This window comes from Oncorhynchus gorbuscha, linkage group LG04 (genome assembly GCF_021184085.1).
Source record: "Oncorhynchus gorbuscha isolate QuinsamMale2020 ecotype Even-year linkage group LG04, OgorEven_v1.0, whole genome shotgun sequence".
Taxonomy (NCBI): Eukaryota; Metazoa; Chordata; class Actinopteri; order Salmoniformes; family Salmonidae; genus Oncorhynchus; species Oncorhynchus gorbuscha.
Genome location: NC_060176.1, coordinates 20,061,234 through 20,077,151, shown reverse-complemented (window position 1 = coordinate 20,077,151; position 15,918 = coordinate 20,061,234). Strand labels below are relative to the sequence as shown.

The following is a 15,918-nucleotide window of genomic DNA, read 5'->3' as shown; positions in this document are numbered from 1 at the left end:
CACACTGTACATAGATTTGTATATTTTTCTTTTCTATTGTGTTATTGGCTGTACATTTGTTTATGTGTAACTCTATGTTTTTGTTTTTGTTGCTCTGCTTTGCTTTATCTTGGCCAGGTCGCAGTTGTAAATGAGAACTTGTTCTCAATTGGCCTACTTGGTTAAATAAAGGTGAAATAAAAAAATAAAAAAAAATAAATTTACCAGACAAGATTTTCTTAGTATTCCATTGCATTATTTTATATTATTTTATGGTATGAAGAATAGTATGATGAATACAGTTGAACATAAAATAGAAAGGATATTTTCTCCAAATGATTTCTGAGGGAATACATACATGCGGCTATTCTGTGTTGTGCGGTTAACAAATAAATTAGTCCTCCTATATGCTTCATTTAGTGTTAATTATGTAACTTTAGTTGTGATACAAACATTGGGCTACATGTTTGAATTTGTTTTGTATTGTACCCCATTTTTTCCACCAATTTCAATCTTGTCTCATCACTGCAACTCCCCAACGGGCTCGGGAGACGAAGGTCGAGTCATGCGTCCTCTGAAAAATGACCTGCCAAACCACACATTCTAACACCCACCCACACCAATGTGTCGGAGAGAACACTGCTCAATTGACGACGAGGTCAGCCTGCAAGCGCACGACTCACACATGGAGTCGCTAGAGCACAATGAGCCAAGTAAAGCCCCCCCGGCCAAATTCTTCCCTAACCCGGACGACACTGGGCCAATTGTGCACCGCCCTATGGGACTCCCATCACGGCTGGTTGTGATACAGCCTGGGATCGAATCTGGTTCTGTAGTGACACCTGTAGCGATGCAGTGCCTTAGACCGCTGCGCACACTCAGGATACTTTTAATTTCCCCCTAAAAAGATCCATGCCTTTTTTCGGCCAGCGGCCATTGTGCCCTTGGGCTGAATATAATAATTATAATTCCCATCACCCGGCTGCGTGCTCTGAAGCACCTCTCACTTCCATGGCTGTCTCAGATATCTCAATTCTTATTAACCAATGCCCATCACGTGATCTGTTTCCTCTCCCAGGCATCTCAGCACCTGTAGGCTACAAGTGAAGACAGACACATTGGGGACGCAACTGCGCGTCCTTCTTATTGAATTCTGAGGCAAATTTAGAAAATATTGGAATAACTGTCCAAATTTACTATTCGTCAGCCAACAAGATGAGTAGGCCTAACGAACAGCAAAGCACTAGCCTATGTCAATATTCTATCCCCATAGTATAAAATTGATCTATTCTATTGGTCAACTTGTCCTTTTGTGAGAGAAATCAAAATGTCAAACATCGTCTGGGACAGTTGTGGGATGCGATAGATCCCATATTAATACAACCACTCGCATCATAAAAAAATAAATGAGGCTGATGCAACTGTGGTTTACTGTAGCTTAAAATGTTGATAAACTATTAGACTATTTTTTCACATTATAAGCGCAGCAATGTAACATGGCAGTAGGCTATAGGTGTCACGATGTTCGTAATAATGGTCGGATCAAGGCGCAGCGTATGTAGAGTTCCACATTATTTATTAAAGAAAGTGAAACTTAGAAAAACCAAAACAATAAAGAATAAACAAACCATGACGACAATGCAGTGCTAACAGGCAACTTAACATAAACAATATCCCATAACCCACAGGTGGAAAAAATGCTACTAAAGTATGATCCCCAATTAGAGACAACGATTAGCCAGCTGCCTCTAATTGGGAATCATACCAAAACCCCAACATAGAAAAAAACACCTAGAACCCCACATAGAAAATATAATCTAGACTAACCCCCCTAGTCACGCCCTGACCTACTCTACCATAGAAAATAAAGGCTTTCTATGGTCAGAACATGACAATAGGTCCAAAATGTTATCAATTAGAGGGAAAAACACCATTCTCAAAAGTGACCGCAAATGCAATTATGCACGTGCATTTTTATGGTGAAAATTATCTTCCCCAAACTTGAAACTAACACGCTGCCTAGCTAGGCTATACGCCGGTTATAAAACAAATGAATGTGCTTAATTCTAAGAAGTTATTTGGTCACTTTAGTTGTGATTCAAACCTTATGATACAAAACATACAGTGGGGAGAACCAGTATTTGATACACTGCCGACCAGGTTTTCACACACTGCAGCAGGGATTTTGGTCCACTCCTCCATACAGGCCTTCTCCAGATCCTTCAGGTTTCGGGGCTGTCGCTGGGCAATACTGACTTTCAGCTCCCTCCAAAGATTTTCTATTGGGTTCAGGTCTGGAGACTGGCTAGGCCACTACAGGACCTTGAGATGCTTCTTACGCAGCCACTCCTTAGTTGCCCTGGCTGTGTGTTTTGGGTCGTTGTCATCTGGAAGACCCAGCCACGACCCATCTTCAATGCTCTTACTGAGGGAAGGAGGTTGTTGGCCAATATCTTGCGATACATGGCCCCATCCATCCTCCCCTCAATACGGTGCAGTCGTCCTGTCCCCTTTGCAGAAAAGCATCCCCAAAGAATGATGTTTCAACCTCCATGCTTCACGGTTGGGATGGTGTTCTTGGGGTTGTACTCATCCTTCTTCTTCCTCCAAACACAGCGAGTGGAGTTTAGACCAAAAAGCTCAATTTTTTCTCTCATCAGACCACATGGCCTTCTCCCATTCCTCCTCTGGATCATCCAGATGGTCATCGGCAAACTTCAGACGGGCCTGGACTTGAGCAAGGGGACCTTGCGTGCACTGCAGGATTTTAATCCATGACGGCGTAGTGTGTTACTAATGGTTTTCTTTGAGACTGTGGTCCCAGCTCTCTTCAGGTCATTGACCAGGTCCTGCCGTGTAGTTCTGGGCTGATCCATCACCTTCCTCATGATCATTGATGCCCCACGAGGTGAGATCTTGTATGGAGCCCCAGACCGAGGGTGATTGACCGTCATCTTGAACTTCTTCCATTTTCGAATAATTGTGCCAACAGTTGTTGACTTCTCACCAAGCTGCTTGCCTATTGTCCTGTAGCCCATCCCGGCCTTGTGCAGGTCTACAATTTTAGCCCTGGTGTCCTTACACAGCTCTCTGGTCTTGGCCATTGTGGAGAGGTTGGAGTCTGTTTGATTGAGTGTGTGGACAGGTGTCTTTTATACAGGTAACGAGTTCAAACAGGTGCAGTTAATACAGGTAATGAGTGGAGAACAGGAGGGCTTCTTAAAACTAACTGTGAGAGCCGGAGGTCTGTGAGAGCCGGAATTCTTACTGTTTGGTAGGTGATCAAATACTTATGTCATGCAATAAAATGCAAATGAATAACTTAAAAATCATACAATGTGATTTTCTGGATTTTTGTTTTAGATTCCGTCTCTCACAGTTGAAGTGTACCCATGATAAAAAATTACAGACCTCTACATGCTTTGTAAGTGGGAAAACCTGCAAAATCATCAGTGTATCAAATACTTGTTCTCCTCACTGTATAGGCCTATGGGCTAGGCTACATGGCGTGTGCAACTATGATTTTAAAGGTTAAATCAGTTTAACATTGCAGATAGATTGTGGCTTCCATCAATGTAATTGTCTGCATCATTTCCATTCCCCCACACATTTTTTTTGTAAATATACACCACCGTTCAAAAGTTTGGGGTCACTTAGATATATCCTTTATTTTGAAAGAAAAGAACATTTTGGGTCCATTAAAATAACATCAAATTGATCAGAAGTGCAGTGTAGACATTGCTAATGTTGTAAATGACTATTGTAGCTGAAAACGGCAGATTTTTAATGGGATATCTACATAGGCGTGCAGAGGCCCATTATCAGCAACTGTCACTCCTGTGTTCCAGTGGCACGTTGTGTTAGCTAATCCAAGTTTATCATTTTAAAAGGCTAATTGATCATTAGAAACCCATTTTGCAATTATGTTAACACAGCTGAAAACTGTTGTTCTGATTAAAGAAACAGTGAAACTGGCCTTCTTTAGACTAGTTGAATATCTGGATCATCAGCATTTGTGGGTTTCGATTGCAGGCTCAAAATGTCCAAAAACAAAGCACTTTCTTCTGAAACTCGTCAGTCTATTCTTGTTCTGAGAAATCAGATCTCAGACAGCGCTGTGTACTACTCCCTTCACAGAATAATGCAAACTGGCCCTAACCAGAATAGAAAGAGAAGTGGGAGGCCCCGGTGCACACATGAGCAAGAGGACAAGTACATTAGAGTGCCTAGTTTGAGAAACAGATGCCTCACAAGTCCTCAACTGGTAGCCTCCATAAATAGTATCCGCAAAACACCAGTCTCAACGTCAACAGTGAAGAGGCGACTCTGGGATGCTGCCCTTCCTCTGTCCAGTGTCTTTGTTCTTTTGCCCATCTTAATCTTTTCTTTTTATAGTCTCCACTTTTATATGATGTAAAAAAAACACGATTTCAAATGTTGCTACATAAGACTGAATCCAGGTGGTGTGTCACACATTCGACATAGTGGGTTATGTCACAGTTGACGTTGGTGATCATTTTATTTTAGCGCTTATGAAGCCTTCAGAAGCTGAACGTCATTTAAATAGAGGGACCTACGATTTAGTGTAGAGACTTACGACCACAAGGTACATGTGGCAGCACATTCAGATAGGTGGAAATAAGGGTCTTGTGGTCAGTAGTCAGGAATCACTAATTACAGTACATTTCAGATGATAATCTTAGCAGAATTAGTATCCCTCCCTATAGGTCACTCTGATCTTAGTGTACACAAAAAAGCTAGTCATGCCAATAAAAATAAATATGAGTCTACATGAATGAGTCAGTCATTCTTTAAAAAATTCTTCCCTAGAACCTGAATGTGAAAGTGAAAACATGGTTGGTACACACAGGGAGAAATGATGCTAAGACGCCGGGGCTTTCCTAATGGGATGTGATGTTTCATGACACTAATCCTAATAGGAACCTGTCATTCCATGTTAACCTTTGCCATGAAAAATACATTCAGACTATTCGTATCTGGAGGGGATAATGCTAAGAATTTGAAAATCGACTTCACCAGAATACTAGACTTACAATTATGTTCTGCTACAGTATCCAAAGTTTATATTTCATATTTGTTGTAGGCTCCTAGTAATCAAAAATAGAAGGATCTTTCACGTGTATGCAAGAAAATGTGAGAGAGAGACAGAGAGAGAGAGAGAGAGAGAGAGAGAGAGAGAGAGAGAGAGAGAGAGAGAGAGAGAGAGAGAGAGAGAGAGAGAGAGAGAGAGAGAGAGAGAGAGAGAGAGAGAGAGAAAGAAAGAGAGAGAGAGATAGAGAGAGAGAGAGAGAGAGAGAGAGAGAAAGAGAGAGAGAGAGAGAGAGAGAGAAAGAGAGACAGAGAAGCATGCTAAGGTAAAACAACAATGATCTCACACCCTGCAGTTCCTAAACTGGTCCAGTGATGGACTCTGTCAGAGAAACAGAAGACGAAATAAAAAAGCAGGCCTGAGTTGTCAGAGCCAATGTGTGTCCCATTTCCAGTAAAGGGCATGCCAGAAAGGGTCACTGGGATACCTTATCACCACCCCCTTCCTTCCCCCTTTACCTCAACCTCAAAGGCCAGACATCCACTTAAATGTGAACCAGTTGGAGCAACATAAAGTCAATCCCAAGTTTTGACCTCTGGTACCATAAAACAAAACTACCATCTGCTTAATTTTGGTTCCAGTAAAATTGACAAAACAGTAAGACAACTGAAGGCATATGGGGATATGATATTTAGCGTTGTGCTTTCCTATTCCCACTCTGTCGTTACTGTTGTTTACAGCAGGCCTTGGATACAGTTTGTTTATAGGAATTCTACAGAGAAAGCGTCCTATCTCCTCTGCCTGTTTACCGTCCAGGTGAGCCTTCCCCAGTTTAGACACAGGTTCAAGTGAGGGTTCTGTCTTTCCCAGCACTGTGTACACATCCTATTTGTCATCTCTCTCTGAAGTAGACTTACAGGCCACGGGAAGCTTCCTGGGGCAGACCATGTAAACACTGTAAGGCCTGTGTGAAATGCAGAGTTTTTCCATCCAGCAGCGGACTCTTCTCCCTCTTCTTTCGGCAAGGCCTTTGTTCTCTGGCCCCCTAATCTCCGGAAACTGGAAATTGGGTATTTTTTCAGAGGGATAAAGTGTGTCTGAACCAAAAGCTGATCAGCCCTCGAAAGCATTTGACAAGGCTACATACTGTATCATATTCTAAATGGGGCACTAGAGAAAAGATGTTGGATTTTGCCATTTCTGTAATTATGTCTTTGCCTGAAAGTGTACAATACACAACATATAAACACATCCCTTTTACTAAGTCAATTGCATGTCATTTCTTTTTGAGAACAGCTCTTTCATTAGAGTGGGTGCATGTGAGAATATGTGAGAGCTTAAGAGTGGTGAGAGAATAGAGTGCAATATAAATATTGCACTATATAATAGTCTGTGACGGTTGCCGTCACAGCTCTCCGTGAACAAGACACGTCCGAGCCTATTGCAACACACCAACACAGGTTCTTTCCTATTGCAACACACCAACACAGGTTCTTTCCTATTGCAACACACCAACACAGGTTCTTTCCTATTGCAACACACCAACACAGGTTCTTTCCTATTGCAACACACCAACACAGGTTCTTTCCTATTGCAACACACCAACACAGGTTCTTTCCTATTGCAACACACCAACACAGGTTCTTTCCTATTGCAACATTGCACCAAACACAGGTTCTTTCCTATTGCAACACACCAACACAGGTTCTTTCCTATTGCAACACACCAACACAGGTTCTTTCCTATTGCAACACACCAACACAGGTTCTTTCCATCACCTCATTCATTCTTGTTTCCATTAAGGCCATTTGGCAATAAACAAGACAAGTTACTACTTTACTTATCTCTATTGATAATTCAATACAGTAACACAGTAAACTAGTTGAATCAAAGTTGTTTCACATTAGTTAACAACTCAACCAAATATAAATCAAAACTAGACATTGAACTGATGTCTGTGCCCAGTGGATTTATTTGGATAGTCCATATGTAGATGCTCTACAGACTATCACTAACATTTCAAATAACTATCTACTAACCCTAATCCTAATCCGAAATGTAACCCTTACCCTAACCCTAATCCTAATCCTAAACTTAACCCTTACCCTAACCCTAACCCTAATCCTAAATTTAACCCTTACCCGAACCCTAATCCTAAACTTAACCCTTACCCTAACCCTAATCCTAAATTTAACCCTAACCTTAATCCTAAACTTAACTCTTACCCTAACCCAAGTCCAAAAAGTAACCCTTACCCTAACCCTAATCCTAAACATTTACATTTACATTTAAGTCATTTAGCAGACGCTCTTATCCAGAGCGACTTACAAACTTAACCCTTACCCTAATGTTGCTTATCAACAGATTACTTATCAACAGATAGTATGACCATCTGTAGAGCATCTACAGATGGACTAGCCAGACTATCCAAATAAAATGTGACCCTCAATACTTCTGTATCTAATCTCTCTTTGATTTGAGTTATTGTATTCATTTGAGTGGGAACAAAGCGAACCGGTCTCCACATTTGAAGGTATGTCAGTTAAATTGGAATCCCTTGCAGCCTGCCTTTGCTTCGATTGACTGTCAGCCCCCTGGAAGAACTTCTATCACATGAATTAAATGGCGTGTGAGAAAGCTGAGGCATCTGCACACATGTTGGCTGTGTCTTGGACAGAGACGAATGCTTCCACATTCCAGTGTCTTATTGCGTGAGACTGAGTTATGGAACTGAAGCACAAGGCACATTAAAGAGCCTGATGCACAGCCAGGCCAGGCAGAGGAATAGAGATATGTTTAAGTCAGTCTTCCATGCTCCCAACCAGAGGAGACGATCCCATCAGATGTCCCACCCCCTCAGGCCATGGAGGCTCCTAGCAGCTAGAACAGAGAAAACGCCCACACACGTGTTGGCAATTGCGTTACTTGCCACAGGGCTTCAGTTACTTTAAATAAATGTTTTCCACATTGCCAACTTTGGGTTCCAATAATAAAGCCAGTGTCCACCCCATACCCTCACCCTGCTCCCTAACCCAGCCCTGTGATTGGCTCTCAGAACAGAGTCTATCAATTACCCATGGTTTTCGAGAAATGGTGTGTTTTTAATTACGAAACAATTCCTGGACCTTTTGGCTGGGCCGCTGCATATCTAAGAGCAGCTCATTGATGCTCCCTCCCTCTTCACCCCAGCTCATACTAAATATTTGTTTGATTTCCTGAGGCAATGGACCCCATGTGTTACTGGGACTTTCCACTCTCTTCTGTTTCTCTGTTTCTCTGACAGAGTCCATCACTGGACCAGTTTAGGAACAGCAGGGTGTGAGATCATTGTTGTTTTACCTTAGCATGCCTCTCTCTCTCTCTCTCTCTCTCTCTCTCTCTCTCTCTCTCTCTCTCTCTCTCTCTCTCTCTCTCTCCCTCTCTCCCCCTCTCTCTCTCTCTCTCTCTCTCTCTCTCTCTCTCTCTCTCTCTCTCTCTCTCTCTCTCTCTCTCTCTCTCTCTCTTTCTCTTTCTCTCTCTCTCTCTCTCTCTCTCTCTCTCTCTCTCTCTCTCTCTCTCTCCTCCCTCTTTCTCTCTCTCTCTCTCTCTCTCTCTCTCTCTCTCTCTCCCCCTCTCTCTCTCTCTCTCTCTCTCTCTCTCTCTCTCTCTCTCTCTCTCTCTCTCTCTCTCTCTCTTCTCTCTCTCTCTCTCTCTCTCTCTCTCTCTCTCTCTCTCTCTCTCTCTCTCTCTCTCTCTCTCTCTCTCTCTCTCTCTCTCTCTCTCTCTCTCTCTCTCTCTCTCTCTCTCTCTCCTCTCTCTCGGAGTGGTACAGGCAGCACCTCCCTCTCTCCCATCCAGCTCACCCAGGCCCCAGACACCCTCCTCCAGCCAGCCCCAACACTGAGGTCACCTCTATTCCCAGGTTCTGCACCCAGACCTCCCCAAGAGCCAAGCCATTTTCAGCAGACTATTACTCCCCAAACTATGACACAGTGAGCCCTGTGTGTGCGCTCACCACATTGGCAGGCCTTTCTCAACACCTGGTTTCAATAACCCCTGTGAGTGAGTGGGAAAAGATGAACCGTCCTTCAGTACAGTTTGCTTTTGTTTGGCAAATTGGAATTGAAAGACTTGAGCCAGTAAATAACAATGCTATTCTAGTTATTTAAAGGGATTTCCATGTACTGTGTTTTGGGCCTAAGAGATGTGAAATGAAAGACCTCTAGAAAACAGTGTACTTCTCCAGCTGCAGAGGCACATAGCTGGGGAGACAGGTGGTAAGGGGTCTGCTCCCCCTGGGCTCACAGTGTCCACCGCTGTCAGGAAGCAGCAGAGGAGCGGAGGAGAGGAGCCACATTCCCTTCTTGTTTTATCTCCTTCAACTGAGGAAGAACCTGGATGTGACCCCACAAGTGCATCATCCACTTCACATGTGCGCTGCCATTAGGATCTGGTGGTTCCTTCGTGGTTTGCACGACTGTCTTGCACTGCTCACATCAAACAGTCTATAAAGTTGACTAAATAGAAGATGACGAATCTCTCTAGTTTCTTTAGGACCACATACAGATAAACTTTCATACTCTCAAAACGAAATACTGTACATTCTGATGATTTAAAACATCTGGTTGGACAGTGGACAAAGAGCTGGCTTTGTTATAGGACATAAGACGTTCAACTAAATGGCTTTGTGCATGTTAATTGTGCATACCTCTCTGTTCCGGCCGGTAGACACTCCCGACGTTGACGCTGGGGTTCTCCACGGCCGCGTTGGGGTTTCTTCCTGGCACCACAGGCGGAAGGAAAGGAGGCTGTGGCTGCACCTGGGGCCTACCGAACGGGGGGAACTGCTCGTACTGGGGGCTTCGTACTGGAGGCTGAGCGCCACCCATTGTCCTATCCGGGGCAACTGGCACTGTGTCGGCAGGGGCAGCAGCAGGATCCTCTCCTCCATTGTAGAGGCTGTGTGTGTATCTGCGGTCCAGGCCATCTGAGATGGGTGGCTGGGCAGCCCGTGCTGGCACAGCTGGCATGGCAGGTACGGCAGGGTTGGGCCCGTAGCCATAGGACTGGTAGTAACGGTAGCCATCCTCACCATAGTCCTGCGGGGAGCGTGGAACCACAGGTGCCAGACCAGCGCCAGTTCCATACCCGACTCCAGTGTATCCTCCACCGACACCAACATATCCTCCACCGCCAGCACCATAGCCTCCACCTGTGGCCCTCTGGAAGGGTGGCTCCGCGTAGCCCCGACCTGCTCCCTCCACCACACTGGGATCATAGGGCAGGGGGTAGGGCTGCTGAGGGAAGGGGTATTGCGGGTAAGGCTGGACAGGGATGTTGTAGGAAGATGAGAAGGATGATGAGGACGACGAAGAGGACCCAGTGGATGGCCTGAAGCGGGGGTTGGTGGAGCCTGTCCCCACTGAGCCCTGGCGCCAGTTGTTGGGCACCTGTCCGAAGCCAAATGGATGTCTGGCCTGTCCTCTCACGGTCTCCGAGCCTCCCCTGGAGGGGGCCTGCCTGCGTACGTTCCCTCCTTGTGGTCTGCGGGGGGTTCGGGGGCGAGAGTCAGCCACCACCACTCTGTGACTTCTCTCCTGGTCCTGTGCTCCAGCAGGGACATACTCAGCTCCACTGTTGAGGAGGCTGAACCTCCGGCCGTTGTTCTCCCACTGGATCATTTGTCTCCAGGGGGTGGCAGCGACATCCTGCCCCACAGCCTGGTCCTGGGCCTGGGCCTGGGCCTGGGCCCATCCGAAGCCCAGTAGCACACACACCAAGCTCTTCACAACAAGAGGCAGCATCATCATGACACTAAACACACCTCAACTCACCACCACACAGATAAAACAACCAACAGCCGCTCAAACACGACCAACCACCTGTAGCCTATGTCAACACAGCATGAATCCTCTTCTAGGGGTATGGAGCAGCATGTGGTGGGAGTGTGGAGAGGATAGCAGAAGGATATGCCAGTGGTTCTGTCCATTCGCTGCTCCTTACAACTGGCTAGAGAGGCTGAGGATCAGTCTGTGTCCAGGAGCAGTCATATCCGGGAGGGGGGAGTGGGCTCCAGAGGCCCCGCTGGTGGTGCTAGTGTCTATTAGTGCTGTGAGAGAATGCCCTGTCTTCCTGGCTGTCTAGCTGTGCTGTGACTGTCAGTTGACTGAGCATTGCTCTCACTCAGCCTTCTGGAGAGGAGTGCCTGCCTGTGTGCCTCGACCGAAGCCTTCTGGAGAGGAGTGCCTGCCTGTGTGCCTCGACCGAAGTCTTCTATTTGCTTCTCTGATTGCTTACAATGGGCTGTGGAAAAAAAGCACTCAACTTGTTTTTTTTTAAGGAGAGGTCCCACATGGCCCTAGTGCTAGAGTGGTTTCCTGGACTGACTGCAGGAGCCAGGACTCGCTCTGTAAGGCTTCCAGAGTCAACATCACCATCTGCAAAGGCATTCAGATTTATATCGCGGCTCACTTTCCGTTGCCCAAATTCTTTTATCATCCTGAACAAGCAGAGATGAACATGGCCTGGATTCACCCACACAGGTGTCTAGCAAACCCTTTTACCTCATAACTACGTACAGATGGGAAATAACTCGCACCAAAAATAACTTCCTCACTCAGATCAGTTCAGTTACAATGAGCAATAGGTTCCTTTAAACTGGAGAATTGATGAAGAGGAGAGAGTGTGAGGGACAGCTTTCAGAGAAACACAGAGGGATCAGATAGTCTTTGATTCAATACTTGAAAGAGAACAGCCATTGAAAACAGTCACTATTATTGCCTTCTGTATACTTATTTCCTGATATGAGGGGATTTTCCATCTGGTTATAGAGAAAGTCTTGTTTTTTAAATCTCAACAATCCACCCACTATGTAGTTCTACTCATGTTTGGAAATGTGAAGTGTCCCCCACCCCAAGACCTATTATGCAATGAAGTTGAGGTCAATTAAGCAACCCACCCAGCATCTCCCCAGTGGCCAGTACAATGCACAATACACCCATACAGAGCTCCCAGATCAAACCGTGTGCACTAAAATGGTAGTAGTACCCCCTTTTAAATGATATTGTAAGGAAACGTTTTAGATTAAGTTGCTCTTATACCTGTGTAGTAAAGGCTGTAATCACACTAGTACACAACTGTTCTCAAAGAAAGGTGGGGATAAACAGCAGATCTGGTTCCTGCTTGCCTTGACAGAGTGAAGATAGAGAGACTGAGATAGAGAGAGAGAGAAAGAAAGAGAGGGAGAGAGAGACAATATTATATATTTTTATTTTTTATTATATTTTTCAGCGGTTTCCAAGGTGTTTGAGTTGGCATGGGCTTTTGTCGGGATTGGGCAGAATGTGCCACAGACCAATGAAAGGACAACATTCCACCACCACAGACAGGATCAGAGGTTTAAATGAATCAGCTGAGATCTGCCAACTCCGCTCGGCTCCTTTTGAAACATGACTCAGTAAAACAAGCTGATTTTGTTTTTCTTCACATTTTTTAAAAGTCAGATCAATGTCCTGCAAAGAGCTAGCCTGGTTCCAGATTGGTTTGTGCTGTCTTTCCAACTCATATCTTTAAAAAAAATGTAACCATTATTTAACAAGGAAAGTCAGTCAAAAACCAATTGTTTTTTACAATGAAGGCCTACAGTGGATTAACTGCCTTGTTCAGGGGCAGAACGACAGATTTTTTACCTTCTCAGATTTGGGATTCAAGCCAGCAACCTTTCGGTTACTGGCCCAACGCTCTAACCACTAGGTTACCTGCCACGCCTCCTGTGGTCAACGTTAATGAGGAAACGTAGGAGGCGCTCCTCTAGGGAGTGGCCAACAAGGTTCCTGTAGAGGGCATCAATATGTGTGTGATACTGTGATGTTGTATACAGCAAAGCAGAGAACTAAATCATTCCCAGGTGCCACTTGGCTACGGCTCTACACAATCTTCGTTGTTCAAGGCTGTATGGAGCAACCAGCACAAACTCAAGAGGGATGAGAGGGGATATTGTTTGAGTATTGAAATGCTTTACTGCATCTTACACACGTCAAGCAGATATTCTTGGCACGGCCTTAGTTGAGCTAGTTCTGTCATTGATGAATTAGGATCATCCAACAGTTCAAGACTGGAAGACGACCGTAGGAAGAAAGCAAGCAGTCCAGAGGAGACAACAGGGAGGCAATTTCACCATATCTCCCCATTCGGAGAGTCGGTTGGAGTCACTAGCACTTCTCACATGCTTTCCCTTCTTGCGAAGTGGATTACCTGCTGAAAAGAACAGGTCGCACAGCCGTTCTGTTGTCCTTCCCACTCCTGCCTGCAGCACAGTTGATCTCTAATAGCCTGTTGTGATCAGATCATTCTGTTCTTGTGCAGCTATCACAGGCTGTTAAAATGTCAACTACCTTACATTCACCAACAGAAAATTATTACAGGTTGGAGGCAATTACCCGCGATTTAGCATGTTATTTAACAGCAGGGGCATTGCTATGCTGCTGTTGAGACAAGTGCTCATTTATGGCAAAGTTCAGTGGCAGAATAGGTCTTGTTTTATTCTCGCTGTTAAAACTGTAGTACCGATTCTCTGCTGCTTTCTTCTACTGTGTAGAATGCTACTGCCCTGGTCATTTCATTATCACTCGTCTCACTACTATAGTTAATAACCTCTACAGGATCGGTGCGTCCCCCGCGGGACGGCTGCGCTAACGTAGGCTAATGCGTTTAGCATGAGGTTGTAAGTAACAAGAACATTTCCCAGGACATAAACATGTCTGATATTGTCAGAAAGCTTCAATTCTTGTTAATCTAACTGCACTGTCCAATTTACAGTAGATCTTACAGTGAAATAATATACTGCTATTGTTGAGGAGAGTCCACAGTTGTGAACTTGAAAATGTATTAATAAACCAATTAGGCACATTTTGGCAGTCTTGATACAAAATGTTGTAAATAAATGGAATGGTTCATTGGATCAGTTTAAAACTTTGCTCATACACTGCTGCCATCTAGTGGCCATAATCTAATTTGCTCCTGGGATAAAATAATACATTATGGCCTTTCTCTTGCATTTTACAATAATACATTATGGCCTTTCTCTTGCATTTGATCAAGTATAGCCAAGTTATGGTTCAGTTCAATGTACTTAATGGTTGGTAATGTTAGCATGTTCCGAGTTAGTGGACCTCCTCTGTGAATATAATGATCAGACGGTGGTCTCAGTGGGCCGAATTAGTGTCTAGGATTCCCAGTATTCTATATAAAGCAATGTGGTTCAACTATGTAGTTATATAGCTGACATGCATCTACATGCATCCTTCCGACATGGATCCTTACTCTCCACTTACTCCATGAAGTTGATATACCATGGAAGTTCACTGTCCTGATCATTCAACGATCCAGTATTTTCCTTCCACCCGGGGGGAGTGCATTCCAAGACCACTGTTATCCATCCAATCTACAGAGCCACACAGGTTATTTGAGGATAGATCCATACATAAGGTAACCATCTCTCCATCTCCCATGGCTCTCCCCATCACCACACAACACCCTTCATGGGACTGCCTTAGCTGGGATTTTATCCCCATTAAGCTGACATGGGATTTTATCCCCATTAAGCTCCCCATTAAGCTGACATGATGGAAATTCATCATGGAAGAACAGTGCAAGATTCCTGTAGTGGCAGACAATTGATGACTCTGTGACATGTCCTAATTATGGTACCTCCATAGCTTCTGTTTGTAAAGACAAGTATTTCCCCCGAGGACACTGGGTTGTTTTATTCCTTTATTACCACAGTCATACAGAATTTCATATCATTACATTACAGTTTTTAGGCTTAAATTAAGTTTAGAGATTTAAAAAAAAAAGTTTTTGAATAATCCCAGGAGATTCTCTTTCAGAACAAAACATGTTGGTTTGAAATAGCAAACTCACAAGATTGTAAGTGCCCTAAAATCCCATCTGTAACACATTCCGTTGACATTTGGTTTGAGCTGTGGCAGCTTCTCACATTTTGTAGAAACACTGTGCACTTTGTGAAGAACAGTGACAGAAGACATTGATCTGAAGGGACTGTGTGGCTGTGTGCTGGGGAAACCCTGAGGGAGCAGGTACCCCACTGAGAGAGAACAACCCTGAGAGCTCCACACAACAGGACACAAGTATATGCTCTTGTTCTGCGATCTCACATCTGGAGTATAGTCACTTTCTCAGCTTATGATCGAGGTGATATGTCCTCTTGCATGTTGTTGGTTCTATGGTTGTATGTAATTACCATAGACTAAATGTACTACCATAGTCACATTATGTTTTAAATGGTACGTCTCCATTCAGCTACAGAATTTGCTCAGCGTGTGCTCTTTCACCCAAGTCCCTGCAGCACGTCTGTGCTAGATAAATTCACATGCCTTGAATACTGTCAGTACTCTCCAGATGTCTGTTGGGAATCACATTCAGTAGTGCTCTCATTCCCTCCTTCCGCTCCTCCCTCTCTTTTTTTCCTGTCTCTCCTGGAATTTGAGCTCAGAACGTTAATCTTCTGAAGAATTGTCACTGTGGAATGAGAAGTAAGAAGTCCATCGTTTTGGCTTAATTCCGGTAATGAGAAGCGATAGGTGGTACTTCCTATTTTACTGCTCCTTTGACGACTCCCGATGAGCATAATACTAATGTCTGTTTGATCTTAGCAGGCTCGCAAGAAAGTAGTCTCCTGTATTGAGTTACTTCCGCTCACCAGCCCGAGTCTCACTTCAGCATGTCCACCGCAGTAATATATACAGCTGAGGGAGGCTGGATATTGTAAGATCATTTGGTCATACAGTACTGGACGAGAGGCTGTAGCCTCTGAAGTGAACCCGACTGTTTTCAATGACATTTTATTGGCATCCAATGAGAAGGAGGGATGCACCTGCAGACAGTATTCC

General features: G+C 44.4%; 1 protein-coding gene across 1 annotated transcript in view; it reads right to left on the bottom strand.

Annotated features, from left to right (window-relative positions):
* Positions 1–11,292, bottom strand: part of LOC124033810 (lysyl oxidase homolog 1-like) — a 35,399-nt gene extending 24,107 nt beyond the window's left edge. Inside the window, exon 1 of the mRNA XM_046346154.1 lies at positions 9,717–11,292. Coding sequence (XP_046202110.1) covers positions 9,717–10,818 — 1,102 coding nt within the window. The 5' untranslated portion in view covers positions 10,819–11,292. The remainder of the gene's footprint in view (positions 1–9,716) is intronic.
* Positions 11,293–15,918: the final 4,626 nt, after the last annotated feature.